The sequence below is a fragment of the Empidonax traillii genome, unplaced genomic scaffold (assembly GCF_003031625.1).
Source record: "Empidonax traillii isolate 1590-97213 ecotype Southwest subspecies unplaced genomic scaffold, ASM303162v1 scaffold159:size1039807, whole genome shotgun sequence".
NCBI lineage: Eukaryota > Metazoa > Chordata > Aves > Passeriformes > Tyrannidae > Empidonax > Empidonax traillii.
Window position 1 is genome coordinate 736,307 of NW_020955352.1, and position 17,485 is coordinate 753,791.

Here is a 17,485-nt window from a genome sequence, read left to right on the forward strand (position 1 = left end):
ACATCTGTGTATCCTGTGCTATCACCTGAGCCAGCTAGTATCTTGGCAACTCACATCTCCAGTGTCCTCCATTGCGCTAGCTCTGTTCTCCTTTGGTAGTAGGGGTTTCTCAGGCCAGCTGCCCAAATCTTCCACAGCTCCTGGATGGGCTCATGTCACTCAGCTTCACTTGTGAACCCATCAGTGTCAGTTTTGTCCTCCATTCCCAAAGAAAGGAGCAGAGTTCATTGGGCTGGTTAGAGTGAGTGATGTGGGGAAATGCAGTGATCAGGATTACTCTTGTGCTCAAAGTTTCACTTGCCCTGGCAAGCAAAGGCTGAATGGGCAGGCGTGTCCTAAAACTTGGTCATTCTCTGGGGATGAAAGTTAATTTTTAGCTCTAAGGAATAGGTCAGGACATTCTACAAATATCGTGGGTTTTCCTGGAATATTTCGTACACCCGATGGCAAATGCATTACCATTCTCTTCCACACCAAAACCAGGCACACAGGTTTTGTGTGCCTGGTTTTGGTGTGGAAGTCAGGAGCTTTCTTGTTCTGTTTGAGAGAGAGGATAAGTCAAGAGTCCTTTCATTCAGCCAAATAACAGTGACTGTGATGCAAGTACCCTAGCTGGGGAGTCTCACTCATCAGGGAAATGCAGTGAGTGGGATTACTCCTGTGCCTGAAGTTATACTTGCTCTGGCAAGCAAAGACTCAAAGAGCAGGTGCAGTTTGAAACAGGTAAATTTTTGTGCCTTGCTTACTTGGGGCTGTGAAAGGGAAATGCCGCGGGGCTGGGCTGCATGGTTTGACGTGCCACCCTTGACTGCATGGCTCACATCCCCTGCCCTCTGGCACATCACAGCCATATTTCCAAGCACCAGCTTCCTCACTTTGACTCCCTCATAGGTAGGACTGCCCTGCCAACAGACACAGCTGAGCCAAATGGTAGCAGTTAAAACCTCTATGCTGGAACTGAGGGGCTTGGAGCAGTCAGGGACAGGTTAAACCATCCCTGTGGGAAGGGGAGCCTGCACCCACAGGGGTTCTCTCTCCCCTCCTCCATGTCTTCCTCTTCGTGCTGTCCTGCCTGTTTTCACTTCCACTCTGCCCACAACTCGATATAGAAATTGAGCAAAAGAAGACAACAAGCAGATGGGAGAAGGACTAGAGAGAAAATAATTATTCATCTCCTCTGGCTTGTGTTTTGCATTGTTTACTGATGCATTCAGCATTAGGCCAGGTGTTTTTCATGGCTACGAAAGACTTTATGGACAATAGTATCAAGCCCTCCCCAGTGGAATAAAAGTATGTAACCAGCTGTGTGGGTGACGCTTTATTTTCCTGTTGTTCCCCCTGGGAGCTGCCTCCCTCCAGCTCTGGACAGGCAGCAAGGACCGGTCCACAGTGAAGTTTCCTTTATAGCAGGGTAGGTTTTCATCTGCCTGGTTCCTGTGCCAGCTACTGCTGAGCTACCTGGGAATAATTAAGCCAAAGGAAAACGCTGCCTGAAATCTGAGACAGTTTCTCCTCTGTGAGACCTGTATAGACAGAGAGACCTCAGGGGAGAGGGAAATAGTCACAGATACTGAACTGAAACACTTAAAACATCAGAGAAGATACTTAGTGCTGGAAATACTACACAATATCAGGTTGGTCTTTTCCACCTTTTTTGTCTCTTTGCCCTTAAAGAAGCAGAGAACTCAAACTGCCTTGAGCTCTGCTTTCCACCAGCATTCCCCACGGCTTGCTGCGGGTCACTGGATGGTGATTCCCCTTTCACTTCTCTCAGCCCTGGACACCCAAAGGCAGGCAAGCGTCTCCCCTGCCATACTGTGGGTGCTATGGGTGTCCATCTCTCCTTTTTTTTGCTCCCATTTGCCCACTAAACCATGTTTGTTCTCATTCCATCCCACCAAAACACCTTTCCCCTTTCCCCCTTGTGTTGCCCTTCAAAATCTTTTATAGTAAGAAAGGTGTGGAGTAGCAAGCTGATCCCTGCAATAGGTGTTGTCTTGACACTGAAAATGCCCCAAAGCTAGCAAAATTAAGAAACAGAAAGAATAATGAAGAAGAAAAAGAAAATTGGAATAAGGGGAAAAACATCAACTTGGATGAACACCCAGCAAGTGACCATTGAACTTCCACAGTGGGATATAAATTGTTTCATTGAACTATGCCATTTGAGAGGAAAAAAATTTGAGAGGAAGGGAAAACATTTCAAATATTTAGAAATTTTATTTTTTTTTCTTTAAACTATACTTGCTGTCCTAGGGAGAAGGCAGCACAGGGCTGACCTGGCAGGTGTGCACTGCTATTCCACCTGCCCTCATGGGTCCAGGGCAGGGGGTCATGGTGTGGGGCTGCCCAGGGTGTGAGGCTGTTGGTGGTGGAGTTCAGGAAGGTGCTGGGACAGTGGCAGTAGCAGCCACGGCACCCAGCGTGGGAGCATGCCATGCAGGCCACAAGGGCCCCTTTGTCACAGCTGGAGGCGGGCTGGCTGGCTGGACAGGGCTGGAGGTGGGAGCTCAAGCACGTGGATGACGGCAGCTCCAGGGAGGTCTGTACCCCGAGACACCACGTCCTGGGTGTCTCAGGGCAAAGACCTGGGTCCCCCAGCCCAATCTGGCACTACTGGCTCCCTGCTCTCACACCTCTGCTTCCAGCCTGCTGCTGACTGCTATGGAGGAGGAGATCACCCTTCATCACAGCTGTCTGCCTGCCCCAGGCAGCCCCATCAGCCCCAGCCGCATCCCGGGCCCCCCACGGCGCTGGGAGAGCCCCCTTGGTGCCACTGCCGCCACAAAGAGGAGCTGCCTCTCCGTCACCCTGCGCCGGGCAGGTGGGGGTGGCAGGGGACCCCCCTGGGAGCGGCTCCGGGGCCTTGCCCCTGTCACTCCCATCCCCCCTCGCCCCCGGCCCATGGCGGCTGAGGGGCCCCAGCGACGTGGCAGCTCTGGAGGGGCCGAGGCCACCCTGGTGGTGAAGATGGGGGTGTCCTGTGCCCCACCACGCTCCGGTGGGTCTTCGCTGATGGGATGGGCTGGGCATGGGGGAGGGAGGCACCAAGGGGTCCCTTGGCATGGAGCCCAGCATGGGGCAGGACCCTTAGGAGAGGTGGGGTGATGTGGGGGAGGATGTGCACTTCCTCCTCTGGGAGTGATTTCCCCTTGACCCACAGTGGGAGCACGGGTGGGCAATGGCAGGTGGGAGGAGAGCCTGTGAGTTTGTGAGCCTGGCACTCAGCAGGGAAACAGGTAGCTGTGGTCACCATGTCAGGAGATGCGAGTGCCAGGATGCCTGTCCATCTATCTGGGGGCAGCCAGCCTGTCAACAGCTCAGCCTAGCCTGGGTAACTGCTGATGGTGGTTTCTAAATGTTCTAAACATTCCAATAATCTGCAGCAGGTGTAGTTTCCTTTTTGCCCCAGAGCGCTGCAAAAATAGGCCCTCAAAACCCTTGCTGAGTCTGCCAGGCATCCAACAGCCTGGCCTCCATCCAGGGAGCTGCCTCATGGTGGAGGGACACATGGGGAGAACCCTAAAAGGGTGCTAATGTCATCCCACCAAGTGGAGGGTCAGAGCATTCCCAGATGTTGGTGCCCCAGCACAGCATGGCAGGGACACACAAATGTCGGAGAAGGAAAAGCACGGGGGGGAAAGGGCATCCCCATCCAAAGATGCACGCAGCCAGAGGCATCTGCACAGCTCTCCAGGCGCAGGCACGTCCAGTGGGCAGGTGGGCATCGCCAGGCACTTATGCTTGCCAGGGCACACAGGGATGTGATCTGTGTCCCCCAGCATGGCCCAAGGGGGATGAACACTCCCTGCTCCCCTCCTGCATACACACACAGGCACACCTGCATGCACACATGCATGTACACACACATGCACAGAGGGGACAGCGCCGGCTCTGCCTCTGCACCATGGGCTGGCAGCCAGGAATCATGGTGCCGAAGGAGAAAAGGTTTCTCAGACCTCCACAAGCAGAGCTGAAGGGCAAATCTCATTTGATGAACCAAAACATTCCCAATTTCCTCCCTCCAGGAAAGCAGAAGGAGACCTTGCAATCCCGTGAACCAAAAAACTACCTAGGGGCAAAGAGCGTCTTTTCTCAGCCCTGCTGGAGCTAAGCTGTGAAGGGTTAAATATGCCCCTCCCTAAACAAGCAGAGATGCTGCAAACGTTGAGGAATTGGGAGGGAAAGGGGCAAGAAGAGGCCTGTGTGGTGTGGGTGTGCAAGGGGGGCCCTCCGGGACATATGGGGGGCCCATCGGCAGTGGCCCCTCCAGCCCCGCAGCCATGCTCCTCCCCAAGGCAGGGAGGCTGGCAGGGGCCTGGGATGGAGTCGGGGGGCCTGGGATGGAGCCGGGGGAGGGTGCGCGGGGGGAGATTTTGCGGAGATGTTTAATATTCAGGTCACATGACGATGGCAGCAGGAGCAGCACCAGCATCCCCGCTCTGCTGAAATAGCCACTGGAGAAGGAAGGGAAGGAGTGGGGGGGAGAAGAGGACACGGGGAAGAAAGAGAAAGGTAAAAGCAAGCAGAGCCTTATAGCCCACCGTACTACTTCATCAGCATCAGGCTAGAGAAGTGGGGTGGAGACCCACCCCCTTGCGAGAGGATTCGGAGACAAAGGAAGCTTCATGTTCAAAGGTAGGATGCTCCGGGCTTGGCAAGGCTGGGCAGCGCCAGAGGGACGCCGCTGGGGCTTTTTGTGCGGGCACCCTCCGCCGTGCCCCCTCGCTTCCCAGCTCTGGGCACGGGGGAAGGATAACCCCGAAAGGCAGCAGGGGAAATCGGTCCTGGCTTTGACTTTCCTCCGTCTTTTTCCTTATGGTGGCAGCAGTTTCGTATGAAGGAGAAGGAGCAGGGCTGGTTGTGGTGTTGATGAGGAGTAGCTGGCGCCAGGCGCTGCTCTGAAAGAAACAGATAATCCCAGCTGGTCCAGGGCTGGGGAAAGCCCATAAGCTGCTCGGCTCCTGGCTTGTCCCTTGCCAGTGACAGGCAGTCGCTGCGGGGGCAAGCGGGGTTGTCCTGTGCTGCTCCCTGGGCATTTGCGCAGGAGCCAGCAGGCATGAGGGCAGGGGGACAGGCAGCTGCAGTGGTGCGGGTACCCTGGTCCGGGATTGCTCAGCATCCTCTCTCCCGTGCCGCCCAGGTGTGAGCTGGGCCATGGGGTAAGGATTGCACGGCAGGAGAGAGGCACCGAGAGTATGGCTGGGGCTGCGGCGGCTGGGCTGGGGATGTGCCCAGTCCCTTCACCTCCAGCTTCTGCATCTCCAGAGAGGCTTCGGCACACACTGCCCTAGATTTCACTGCAGCCGGGCTCCTACTCAAGCCCTTTGCAGAGTGTTGAGGGGAAGGAAGGTTGCTGCCGGGAAGGCTGTGGCAGCCCAGATGATTGATCTTCGAGCCAGGCAAAAAGATCTGGTAAGAAGAATGGCTCTGTTCTGTACCCTGAGGTCAGGCAGTGCATCCGGCCATCACAGCTCAGCCACTGCCCTGCACAGCTGAAAGAAGTGCCCCGGGGTCATCATGGAAACTGAGGGGGAAAGTTATTTTTCCAGTGGAGAGATGCTCAGTCCAGAACCTCTGCAGATCTGAAGCAAGGAGCAGATCCTGATCCCTGCCAGCTCCAGGGAGGCTGTGCTACAGAAACAGCTGCTTGCTTTCCTTCGTAGGGACCTGGCATCATCACCAGCTGAGGGCCTGCTCCTGCAAGCCGACTTCAGGTTCTGAACCCATCCCTCCTCCCTGTTCCATGCCTACAGGCAGTAGTACTGTGGGTCTAGGGCGACATGGGTGGAAGGGTCTGGGGTGAGATGCATGTGTGGATCACCCCTTCCAGCCGGAGCAGGACAACCTTGTGCCACATGAGAGGAGAGCTGCTGCAAAGCCATCCATGTGTTACGTGGGGGTTAAATAGCTTTTCTTTGCTGGAAGCTGGCTTGTGCTGAGCACTATTTGCAGCTCTCCCTCCCTCTTGCCACTCAGACAAAGGATGGAAAGGCAGGGGGAGGGGATGCAACTGTATCTGGGTTATCAGAACACAATAGATGTTAGTCCCCACTACCTGAGCCCCTAAGGGACCTGTAGGGCCACCTCTGTCCCCAGACAGCTGCTGAGAATGTTGGAGGTAGGCATGAAGGGTGAGCTGCTATAGTGGTGTCTGCTGCTGGCCACATATGCTGGCCCTCCAGGGAGAGGTTTTGAGGTGGATCATGGGTGTCAGAAGCAGGAGCTAGCTGGGACTGTGGGGACCTTTCTGAGCAGTCGTTGTGCTTCTGGTCCTGCCTGTCCTGGCTCCAATGCTGCACTTCACCTCTCCTTGCTCCAGAGTCGAGTGGAGCATCTCTGGTGAGCCAGATAATATTCCCCAACAGTCCAGTCCAGCCCAGGCCACCCCTACCACATCTGGGCAGCAGGGGTACTGCCAGCAACCATCCTCTTAAATGAGCTTCTGTTAGCATGTAGAACAAAGCAGCAAAGAAAAGGGGGGCCCTGCGAGCAGCGGATGTAAGTGGTTAACCTTGGCTACCCCTCTGTTCATTGTCAGCTGTACTGGCTGCAGTGCCCTATCATGCACTTATTACAGGGGACAGCTGGAAGGGCTGTGGGATGTGCCCAGGACACATAACGCCACCCCTTGAGCAGCCACCCAGAGCGCTCAGGAGGCTTCCTAGCAGCATTAGCTTTAATGCACATAAAACAGCCACTCCCAGGAGAGCAGGCAGGCACGTTTCTTGTCTCAGGGTGCCTCTTAGGGCTCTGGTCACCGTTTCACACACCCTGACCTCTCTAGCAGGCTGTTCCTCAGTTGGCTCCTTGGATTCATCTGTGAGAATCAAGAGGTGGAAAATCACGTGCGGAAAGTTGAACCCCCAGGTAATGTCTGCAAAATAGGGGCTTCCCCGCCTGAGGCCGAATGGGAAGGCACTCCACCCAGAGAGAAAGGCAAGTGACTGAGAGGATAAAGGGAGGTTGCTTACCCTGACACCTTGAATGTCCAGATATAAAATCCAGGAAATATGTTTAAGGAGACTTCTGGAGGTCTTTTCTCCTGGTCTCAGGGTTTTCTATAGCTGCTCAGGAACCTGACTCTGAAATATTTGGCTCCAGCTGTGAAGGGATGGCCACATATCATGATGTCCACAGCAGTCAGCAACATCTGCCAGCTCTGTGCAAAGCTTCCCTTGGTGAGATTGAGGGATGAATTTTGAACCTCTTAATGAGCCTTGAGGCTACCAGCAGCTTCCCTACTTTCTCATCCTTCCTATGCAAGAATGAAGGGTGGAAGGAATAAAGGAGAGGGCAACAGATTCCCTGAGGACAAGCTATTACCCAGGCAGCAAAGGGGTCATAGCCCATATGGCCCAGGTCCTGCACCCATCCCATGCAGCTTGTCAGCTGGGCTTTCTTCTCATGGCTACCTCTTCCCTGTACCTCTCCAGGGTTTATTTGGCCCCACTTACTGCAGTAGCCAAGTGTCTCACTGGCCACAGTTCCCTGTCCCACATGCCCTCTTCATCACCTGTCTCTCTCTTCTCCCTCTCTTTGGGGTAGGTGGGAATCCAGCAGGGCTGTGTGGGGTTTCTACTGGAGGATGCTGCAGCAGGATGAGGGACGTGGCACAGCCATGAGATCACGATACAGGTGGTTTGGGGCAACCTGGGAGAGGACAAGTGAAGGGCAGTCTGCAGGAGAGCTGGATGGCCTGGCCCCCTGTGCTGTATGAAAGATCTGGGTTTTCCTGGCTGGCACCAGCTTTGACAAAGCTGGAAAAAGACAACAGGAGCCTCAGGGTGTGCTTCGTCAGCAAGAAAGGCACAGAATAGTTGTGATGGGTGTAAGAGAGGATTGCAGCTGAGAAGCACTCGGCTCGGCAGGCTGCCTCCTCCAGCAGCTGCCTGGCAGTGTGAGGTGCTCCAAATTGCCAGCCTGGCTCAAGTCAACGGTCCATCTTGTGCTGTGGTCCCCTCAGGGTGCTGCTCACTGCTTCAGGAGAGGATGATGATAGCTCAGGGTGCCCTTGCTTGGTGGGGAAGAGCAGGAGAGGGACCATCCTCCTGCTGACCTCTTCTGTGTGGGCAAGGTGGAACAGAGCTGGTACAAGAGCCTTCCGATGTTACCCACAGTGCTATGCAGGAGTGGCTGTGCTACCACACTCTCATACAGAGGAAAGATCCCTTCTCCCAGCTTAAAATCAAAGACTTCCCAAGCAGTGTAAAACGAGCTGGGTGGAGGCACCCTTCTCCCTGACAAGGGTGTTCCTTCCACAAGGTTTTTCCTTAGCACATGATAGTGGGATATTACAGCTTATATAAAATATAAAATCTTCACCACATAGAGCAGCCCTGTGTCTGCACAGAAGTGCTGATGTGGGAATGCCAGGCAGGGTCCCCAGCCAGCCATGGAGCCTGCTGCAGCCCAATCCTGTCCTTGAACAAAATCTCTCTGACCTCTCCCCAACCTGTCTCTGCCTGGCCTGGCTGAGCTGTCACAGGGACTGTGGATTGGTGCCATCAGTGTCCAGAGCCTGATGATCTCTGAGTCATTTTCCTCGCCAAGAGGGGCATGTGCCACCCATCAAACGGCAGTCGCCTGCCTGGCTGCTCATGTCCTTCTCTGCAGTCAGTGGATTCTGCTGAAAGGAGAAAAAACTCTGCTGAAATGACGGAAAGGGTTAATTTAATGTGAGATAGTTGGACTGAAGTAGCATCCAAAACAAATGGAGTACTTACCAAGCAAAAACACACGCTGTCACTGTCCTGGAAAAACAAGCATTTAATGAGACAAAGCATGAGGGAGTCAAGTAATTAGAGAGGGAGAGGCTCTAGTTTGCAGCTGGATTGTATATGCAAGGTATTTGATTCCCATCCCCTTCATCTTCCTTTCTAGATTCATCCCTCACGCCTCCCTTCCCCACCAATTACAGCTTTTCTTCAATGCCCAGTCCTCTTCCAGCCTCTGGCTTTCTCCCAGTGGCAGGGAGCTGCTCACTAATGAGACAAGAGATAGAGATAAATGGGGAAGCCTGCCCTAAGCAATGTGTGCCGTCACCCGAAAAAGAGTCAGGGAGGCTAGAAAGCCCTCAGGGCCTTTCTTTTTGCCTGTTTGTTTTACATGGAAGAAGTGAGGAGGGAGAGGTGAGGAAGGAAAGATGCAGATAATAATTTTTTTTTATCATCATGATTAGTTTCTTAAGCACGACAAAAACCATTGGTTTGTGGGTGGGAGGCAAGCACAGAGATTATGGCCATGCTTTCACTTCCACCACTGCCTTCCTCTGAGGAGCTCAGCCTGCACAGCACCAGCATGGCCAGTAAAGCATCTGCCCCTGGCAAGGGCCAAGCTTGCAAGTCCTCACAGTGCATCCCAAACTCTGTTTCAATGTCAGGACTTGACACACAACAGTTTTTGAAAGTCTGTTCCACCACAAATTTCATGGTAAACTTGGAGTGGCAAAACACTGGTGATCCTGTGGAGAACTGAGAGACAAAAAAGAGGAGACACATGCAGAGCTTTGGGCAGCCCAACCAGGCTTCACGTGGAAGTAGCCATCAATGCATGTTCAATGAAGCCCACTTCACCTCCTCGTCCAGAGTGGTGCATAGAAGTAGATGTTCCTCCATGAAGAGCCTTACTGCTGAAATCTTGCCATTTGGTCCTCCTCAGCAGGCTTTGAAATTGATCAAAGTTGCCCTCAGCCCCTGTGACAGGTCAGCAGGGAGGTTGTTTTACACCTCATTGACTATTTTTGAATCTTTCTTCCTGTGTAGGACCAGTGGAGACCAAAAACGAAGCAGCCATGTCTGAGCTGGTACCAGAGCCACGACAAAAACCAGTCGTGCCGATGAAACCCGTGGGCATCAACGCCAGCTTGCTGGGCTACATCGGTATCGACACCATCATCGAGCAGATGCGCAAGAAAACCATGAAGACAGGTTTCGACTTCAACATCATGGTTGTAGGTAGGCAGGGACCAACGGAGGAACTGGGAACCATGGCCAGGGACTGTCCTCTGAGGCCAGGTGGGAGAGCGAGCCCTGCGGGGAGGGCACGAGGGAGCAGACAGCACTTGCTCTGAGGGAAAGGAGAGCTTGCACAAGGCAAGGAGACACCTACAGCCCCTTCCCCTGCCAGCCTGGCTCCATCCCCTGGGCCTGCTGTCATCACCAGGCTGTGGCAAATGTCACAAGGTTCCCCTCTGTAATCCTCAGGTCAGAGCGGACTGGGAAAATCAACGTTGGTGAACACCCTCTTCAAATCCCAGGTGAGCCGCAAATCTTCAGGCTGGAACCGGGAGGAGAAGATCCCCAAGACAGTGGAGATCAAAGCCATTGGGCATGGTAAGAGCCAGGCTGCTGGAGTGGAAGCAATACTGATGCTTCAGTGCAGTCTTGCAGAAGGTCCCAGTAGTCTTCACAGATAGTTCTTTGGTATTAGGCAGCCCTTTCTCCATGGAAAGCTAAAGGACAGTTTTAGGTGGCCTCAGAGCCAGATGAGGCTTTTCTTAAACAGCAAGGCCGCTAATGCCAGAGTCTGAAGTGAGGGGTAGAAAAATAGTTATAGATTTTTCTTTTGCTCAGAAATTAATCTGCACATGTCAATTCGGCCTTGCTGTAAGTCATTCCCACCTGCAGACAATTAACAATCTACACAAGTTGCATTGGTGGGTCCCATCCCAAGCCCGGTAGAGCACATCTCCTCATGGCAAAGCATCAGTACAGCTCCTACAGTGGTAAAAAGCATCATCTCAGATTCAGGATGATGCATTAGAGGTGAGGAGAATTTGTGTAAGGTAGGTACTACCTCTGAGCCACAAACTGAGCACAAATCCGTTTTTCTGTGTCAGGGTGTTGTAAGGTGGCTTTGGTATAGATGTTAACAAAATTTGGGGTTAGACATTCAAGTGGGGATCATAACAGTTGAGGTATGACCCAGCCTGGTCTTGTCATACTTGCTGGGCAGGGAGGACGGCAGAGCCCTCTTGTTCCCTTGTAGGACACAGAAACATATTTCATCATAAAGCAGGTCCCCAGGGAGGAGTATGATTGTTTGCAATTTCTCCCCCAGTCATTGAAGAAGGTGGTGTCAAAATGAAGCTGACAGTGATTGACACGCCAGGATTTGGGGACCAGATCAACAATGAGAACTGGTGAGTTTTACAAGGTCAAGGCCTTGTGTCTCAGGAAGGTCTGGAATTAAGATGGTATATGAAGTGAGTCTCATCTACTGGGTCCTGGAAAGCATCTGGGATCCTATTGTACTCAGGGAGCTGGTAATGGGGCCATGAGATTGTGAACACCATGGGTCTGTGTGCATGCTTGGGGGTATGTACCCATTACATGGTGCATGTTTATTTCTGTGCCCAGCGACAGAAACTCTTAAACATCTCTGCTGATGGCAAGATGCTTGAGGTGGATACTTTCTATGCCTGAGCCTGCTTTGCTGCTGTCAGAGCTGGGAACACTGTAGGCAGGGACCTCAAGAGATTTGTACCTGTCTATTCATCTCTCTCTCCCACTTTAACAGCTGGGAACCTATTGAGAAATACATCAACGAGCAGTATGAAAAATTTTTGAAAGAGGAGGTGAATATTGCAAGGAAGAAACGAATTCCAGACACGCGAGTGCACTGCTGCCTCTACTTCATCTCCCCTACAGGCCACTCGTATGTACACAGTCCCTCATCCTTCCTCAAGCCCTTGGTGCCTCTGTGCCAGATAGATACCCTACACTGCTCCATTTCAGTCATGGATCTGGAGATCCTGTCAGCAGAGCTGGACACTGTTTAGCTTAACTTTAGGTGCTGTGGGGCTTTAAAGGGTCTAGGATAACAAGAGTAGGAAAAATGCCACTGTGTTTTTTGGGAGAGGGAAGGATGGATGGGGAGAAGGAGATGAGAGCATGGTGACAGCAAGCAGGGTATGTACAAGGGAGGGTTCACTGATGCCCTGATGCTGGGAGAGTCACTAGGATGAAAGGCAAGGAGGGTAATGTGACCCCTTTCATGTTGTTCCCTCTTGGGCTTCAGCTTGCGGCCTTTGGATCTGGAATTCATGAAACATCTCAGCAAGGTAGTGAACATAATCCCAGTTATTGCCAAGGCTGACACCATGACCTTGGAGGAGAAGACTGAATTCAAGCAAAGAGTGAGTATCTCCTCTCCTGCGTGGGATCCTTCCCTGCCCTGGCTTGGAGGTGGGAGAAATCCTTCCTGGGATTGCAGTGCAGACCCCAGTGCATGCAGAGTCCAGCACTGGGTGGGTGGGTAAGTCCTAAAGATGCAGTTGTTTATAGCTCTGAGGGCACCTTTAGAGAAGGAAGAAGCGTGTATGTCCCTGTGACATCTGATACATTTTGTTATGGGAACTGGAGAGCCAGCCATGTACCTGGGGTCAGGAAGAAAGACTCATCATTGCTGACGTGTCCTCACTTTGCTGTACACTTCCTTGGGACAATCCCTTCAGCCCATGCCTACTGGAAGGATGTCCCAGATGTATTTGCCTGGCCATCTCAACTGCCTTTCCTTCAGGTTTGTGTTGCTTTATGCTCCAAAATGTCTCTCTGCTTAGGTGCGTAAAGAACTCGAAGTAAATGGGATCGAGTTTTATCCCCAGAAAGAATTTGATGAGGACTTGGAGGATAAAACAGAAAACGACAAAATCAGGGTAGGAAACATTTTATCGTGGGAGGGGAAGGGGGAATGAGGAGGGCACCACATTTTGTTCTGCACTCAGCACCACTGGCCTCACACATAGTAAATAAACTGCTTTTTAATCTCTATTCCTGTGGTAACTGCAGTCTCTTCCCAGGCTCAGGGAAATCTATAAAGCAGAGTAAATCTGTGAACATGTGCACAACCTTAAGGATAGCAGGGTCTCCTGCACCCCGTGCTCTGGAAACAGACAGTTTCCTCCTGTTCTTAGAGATATCTGGGTCCCCAATAGCCTCACCTAGTGTCCCACTTCCCAGTAAAGCTGCATCCCTACTTCATTTCTGGCCTTCCTTGGTACAACCATTTAAGCCATTAAACTTGTTAAATTTTCTTGTGTCTTACTGGGGAGGATTATTTTGAGTTCTCTCTTTTTTCTTTTGTGAAGAAATACAAGCTTGGTGAGAAACACTCACCTCAGACTATCCATATGAGCAGCCCTGGTCTGACAGACCCTCCCCTGGTAACACCAAGGTACTTCTTCTCTGGTCATCTCCTTCTCCACAAACGCTAGCGACGGATGCAGAAAAGCTCTGCCTCCTGCTCCAGGACCCTTGGCACTGCTGCAACCTACCTCTAGGCTTGGAGTGGTGCAAGGACACCTGGAAAGCAAGAGTCCAAAATGTACTAACAGGTGAAGAGGACAGCCAGTAAAGTTTTGCTCGGGAAAATCTCTTGCCTTGGAGAAGGCCTTGTGTTCGTTGAGCTGAGTGGAGGAAAGGTGGATGGGAACAGTGGTGGTGCTGTTCTATGAAATGAATTCAATAGGTCTTTCCACATGTCTCTCCCCAGCAGGAAAGCATGCCCTTTGCTGTAGTGGGCAGCGACAAGGAGTATCAAGTGAATGGCAAAAGAGTCCTGGGCAGGAAAACACCTTGGGGAATCATTGAAGGTAAAAAAACCCACTTGCTGCTGGGAGGTGAAAGTATGTCTGCAGGTCACAGTAATAGACAGCGGTCCAGATAACATGTCCCATGGATATTTCCCATCCCGTTTGTGATAAACTTTTTGAAACCAAACAAGGGGAGAATTCTCAAATAGCTGTGCTGGAAGGAAACTGCCATGGTCAATGCAGTGCCACTACCACCACCTGGCAGAAGCTGGAGCTACTCTGAACACCACAGTGTGTGAAACTAAGCTCCTGAGGTTGCCTTGGTTTTCAAATATTCACAGTCACAAAATTCATGTGTGACTGCTCAGCACCTCTTAGCATGTCTCCCTCAATGCCCAACAGTGTGGTGTTCAGACAACTGTTTGTCCTTCCTGAAGTATGCAGGTTCCACCTGGAACCTGCCCCAAGGTAGTGACTTTCCTATGCTTTGTAACCACAGAGGGGTTGTTGAAAAAAAACTGAATGTAACAATTGCTTGCTTTCTTTTCAGTGGAAAACCTCTCTCACTGTGAATTTGCTCTACTTCGAGATTTTGTCATCAGGTAAGGCCCTGATCAGGCACTAGTTTGTTCTTGATTAGCCATGAGTCTTCCTGAGATCCACTCAGAGTGAAATAGCCCCTATGGAAAGGAGAATAGAGTACATTTCAGGCAGTGGAAGCTGATGTGGGCTAGGGTTGGATTGAGTTAAGGGGTAGATACTCTAGTGCCTCTCTTAGCAATGTGACCACTATGTCAGGTAGGTGGTAGTTTTCATGTATGGGATGGACATCTGGAGAAAAGCAGAGTACTACCACACCCCCTATATCCCATTAAGGTTGTAAAAACTTCTATTTGTTGCTGGCAACAGGTCAGTGGTCAAGAGGTCACCATCTCCTCCTAAACCATGTGTCCTTCGGAGTTGAAGGATGTGCTGGAACATATAAGCTGGAAGTGAAAAGCTCCATATTTCATTCAGTTTTCATTATCCTGTATTATTTCTACTCTGTTTCATGAAGTTGCCTCAGTACAAGTGTTATCTGTCCCAAATTCTGTAGGAGAGCTGCAGATCCAGGGTCATCTCTATTCCCTATAAATAAAATAAGGTTTTAAAACAACACCAAAAATAATAAAATAAAGGAAACACAGTTCAAATCCAGAGGCCTCTGGCCTCTGGCTACCGTCCCCACCTGTGGGTATGGTGGTATCAAGACACTTGGCCAGGTGCAATGCTTTGACATCACCCTACTGCCCTTTTTCTGTTCTGCGATACCTTCGGCAGCAGAGGTTCATTCCCCAAGTCTTCCAGTAAAAACATCCTGCCCAAAAGATCATCACAAAACTTATACCAATCTAAGTCCACAGGCTTTCTGTGGAGGTTAGAGATGGTGCTCACAGCAGTGTTCTGCAGGTTATGGTCTGCAGGGGCCCTCATACACCTTCCTGATGCTTCCTTGTCTCACCACTGCTTCTGATAAGTTCCTATCTGCTCTCACGCACCAAGATGGTCAGTAGCTGTCCTGGTGGCATGGGTGTGAGAGGGGCAGGGCACTGGCAAGCACAGCCAGGAAATTCAGCCCGTATCCTGCATCCTGCATATGTGTGAATATTGAATGTTGATGCTCCAGCTCTCAGTTATGTATGATGGTACCCGTGCCAACCATGCAGAAAGAGGGGTATGATCATTAGCAAGACTGACTGAAAAAAAATCTTCCATTTTTCTCAGGGAATAAAATTATCATCAGAAAATTAATCCTGACTGCTGATATTGGTTATCACACCCTGTGTCCCATCTCACTTTGTCCCCTGCAGGACCCACCTTCAGGACCTAAAAGAAGTGACCCACAACATCCACTATGAGACCTACAGGGCCAAACGGCTGAATGACAATGGAGGGCTGCCACCCATGACTGTCGAGACAGAGGAAAACCACGAAAGTAACCTGTGAATGATCCTCCCCCCCACTGTCACCCGGTGTCTCCGGATATGACATCCCACCCCTGCTATCCTTGACTCTGCCATGGGCCTGTCTCTGAAGCATGTGGCACATCCTCCGTGGGCATGAGAGGATGCAAGTGTGAGTGTGTGCAGGCGTGCGTGTGCCCACCTGTGTGCCGGAGAGGGACCAAGGGCATCTCCCCCCACCCTTCCCAGAGTGTCCTCATTCTCAGTTTGGTTTTTGCACAGTGAACTGTCTGTCATCTTCCCTTCTCTCTTTTCTGTGTCTCAGTTGTGTGTCTTGCCTAGGGCAAATAGGGTTAGGGGAAGGATTTCTGGGTGCATGGATATTAGAGGTGGGATGTGTGGGACATGCTCTGGTCCTGTTTTTATCACTTGGAGACATGGCAAGGAGAGATTCCAGAGGAGATGGTGAAGTCAGTGCATGCAGTGTTTTCAAGAGATGTCAGGAGAGATTTCTCTTGGATCTTTCATGGGTGTAAAGGCAGCCGGTTGCTCTGAGGGCATGGTAGCCTGGCATTTTATCCCCATTTCTTGCTGTGGCTTCCCAAGGGGAAATGGCACCTTGGAAGTGGATAGGTAAGAGAAGACTGGCATGTTTTATGGTTCAGAGCAAGTGACTGGTGGGAGGAGACAAATTAGTTCTTGGGCTGTAGCATCTGTTTGAGGAGCATCAAAGTACTTGGGGAAAATAGACGTATTTTCCAAAAGAAGCAAAACCCAGAGGAGGAGAACATGTGCCCACTGCAGAGGGTGCATTTGCCCTGCCCAGTGATAAAGTCAAAAGCCATGCTTGTGTCACAGGCATTTGACTCGGTGCAGATCAGATCAAGCTGTCCTGGGGTCACCCCACCTCATGGGGCCATCCCACCCCATTGTTGCAATCCCCCATTGCAGTGGTCTCTCCACCAGCAGTGAGCACATCCCAGGCAACCTTACTCTGACCTTTTCCCAACATGGCCCCTCTGCTGTGGGAGTGCAGGAAAAATAGTACCACAGGGGATCCCTGCTGGGAGCTCCCACAGGGACAGCTCCACTCAGCACAGGGCCTTGAGGATCTTGGGAGCAGTGCAAAGAGCTATGGATTGAGAAGAACTGGGCCAGAGTGTCTCCCTGGGTCTTCACTGGTGATGGAGACACAAGAGATACCTCCTCCTCATCGGTATGGTTGCACTTGTTACTGCAGCAGTCTCAGGGCTGTTCCTCTGTCCTCCTACTGTCCTGTCTCTTCCTCAACTCCTGTGCTTTTATTCTTATTCCCTTTTAGACCTCCATAACTTTCTTCCTCCCTTTCTTTCCCTATCTCACTTTCTCTGCTCTTTACCCTTGCTATCTCTCCTTCATTTCTACAAGAACTTGAATACTCCTCCAGGCTGTTTCCTTCCTCTCCCAAGCTCTCACATCTTCTTAACAATGTGCTTTTGTGCCCTGTTGAGGAGCTGTCATTTCACCTTCCCCAGAGTAGAAAAAGGCACAGCTTTACTGAAGGCTACATGCTTGTGTCTAGCTGGTGTCAGCTGTTTTCTGGATGTCCCTGAGTGAGGTGAAAAGTACTGGGTCTGTCTTGGGCAGAAGGGAGGAGGGGAGAAGATCAGAGATGTCCTGAGTTTGGCAGTGTCTGCCTGTCTCTGCATGTCACAGGGCTGGCAGGGGTTGTCCCCTCTAGGAGAATTGCCAGCTGCACTTAAAATGCACGGGCAGAATGCCATGGTGTGGGATGGCAGCACCGTGAGTAAGGGGGAGTAAGGGGCAGTGCGGTCGGTTTGGGATGGGGGTTGGAATGCCTGATGAGGGAGGGAGGAAGAGGGAACAGCAAATGAGCTGCAGAGGAGGACTCAAGTCAAGCCCGAGGCTGCTTGACAGATCGGTACAGGGGCCAGGGCTGGGAACAGGGTGCTCCAAGCCTCAGCAAAGCTGTCTAGGAGCACATGTCCATTTGCGGCTTTCTCTGGTG

The 17,485-nt window shown here is 51.6% G+C and overlaps 1 protein-coding gene across 5 annotated transcripts; it reads left to right on the plus strand.

Moving 5' to 3' along the window:
- Positions 1-2,887: 2,887 nt before the first annotated feature.
- SEPT3 (septin 3) lies at positions 2,888-17,023 on the plus strand. 5 transcript variants are annotated; one of them, XM_027884991.1, is made up of 10 exons: positions 2,888-3,001; positions 9,765-9,956; positions 10,206-10,334; positions 11,062-11,143; positions 11,521-11,658; positions 12,022-12,139; positions 12,563-12,658; positions 13,495-13,594; positions 14,085-14,136; positions 15,385-17,023. In XM_027884991.1, the coding sequence occupies exons 1-10, from the start codon at positions 2,905-2,907 to the stop codon at positions 15,518-15,520; spliced, it is 1,140 nt and encodes a 379-aa protein (XP_027740792.1). In that variant the 5' UTR covers positions 2,888-2,904; the 3' UTR covers positions 15,521-17,023. The 5 variants fall into 5 exon arrangements, with proteins under 5 accessions (XP_027740792.1, XP_027740794.1, XP_027740796.1 ...); XM_027884993.1 differs by having other exon boundaries at positions 13,498-13,594; XM_027884995.1 differs by lacking the exon at positions 2,888-3,001 and adding an exon at positions 4,370-4,638 and having other exon boundaries at positions 13,498-13,594; positions 15,385-15,520.
- Positions 17,024-17,485: the final 462 nt, after the last annotated feature.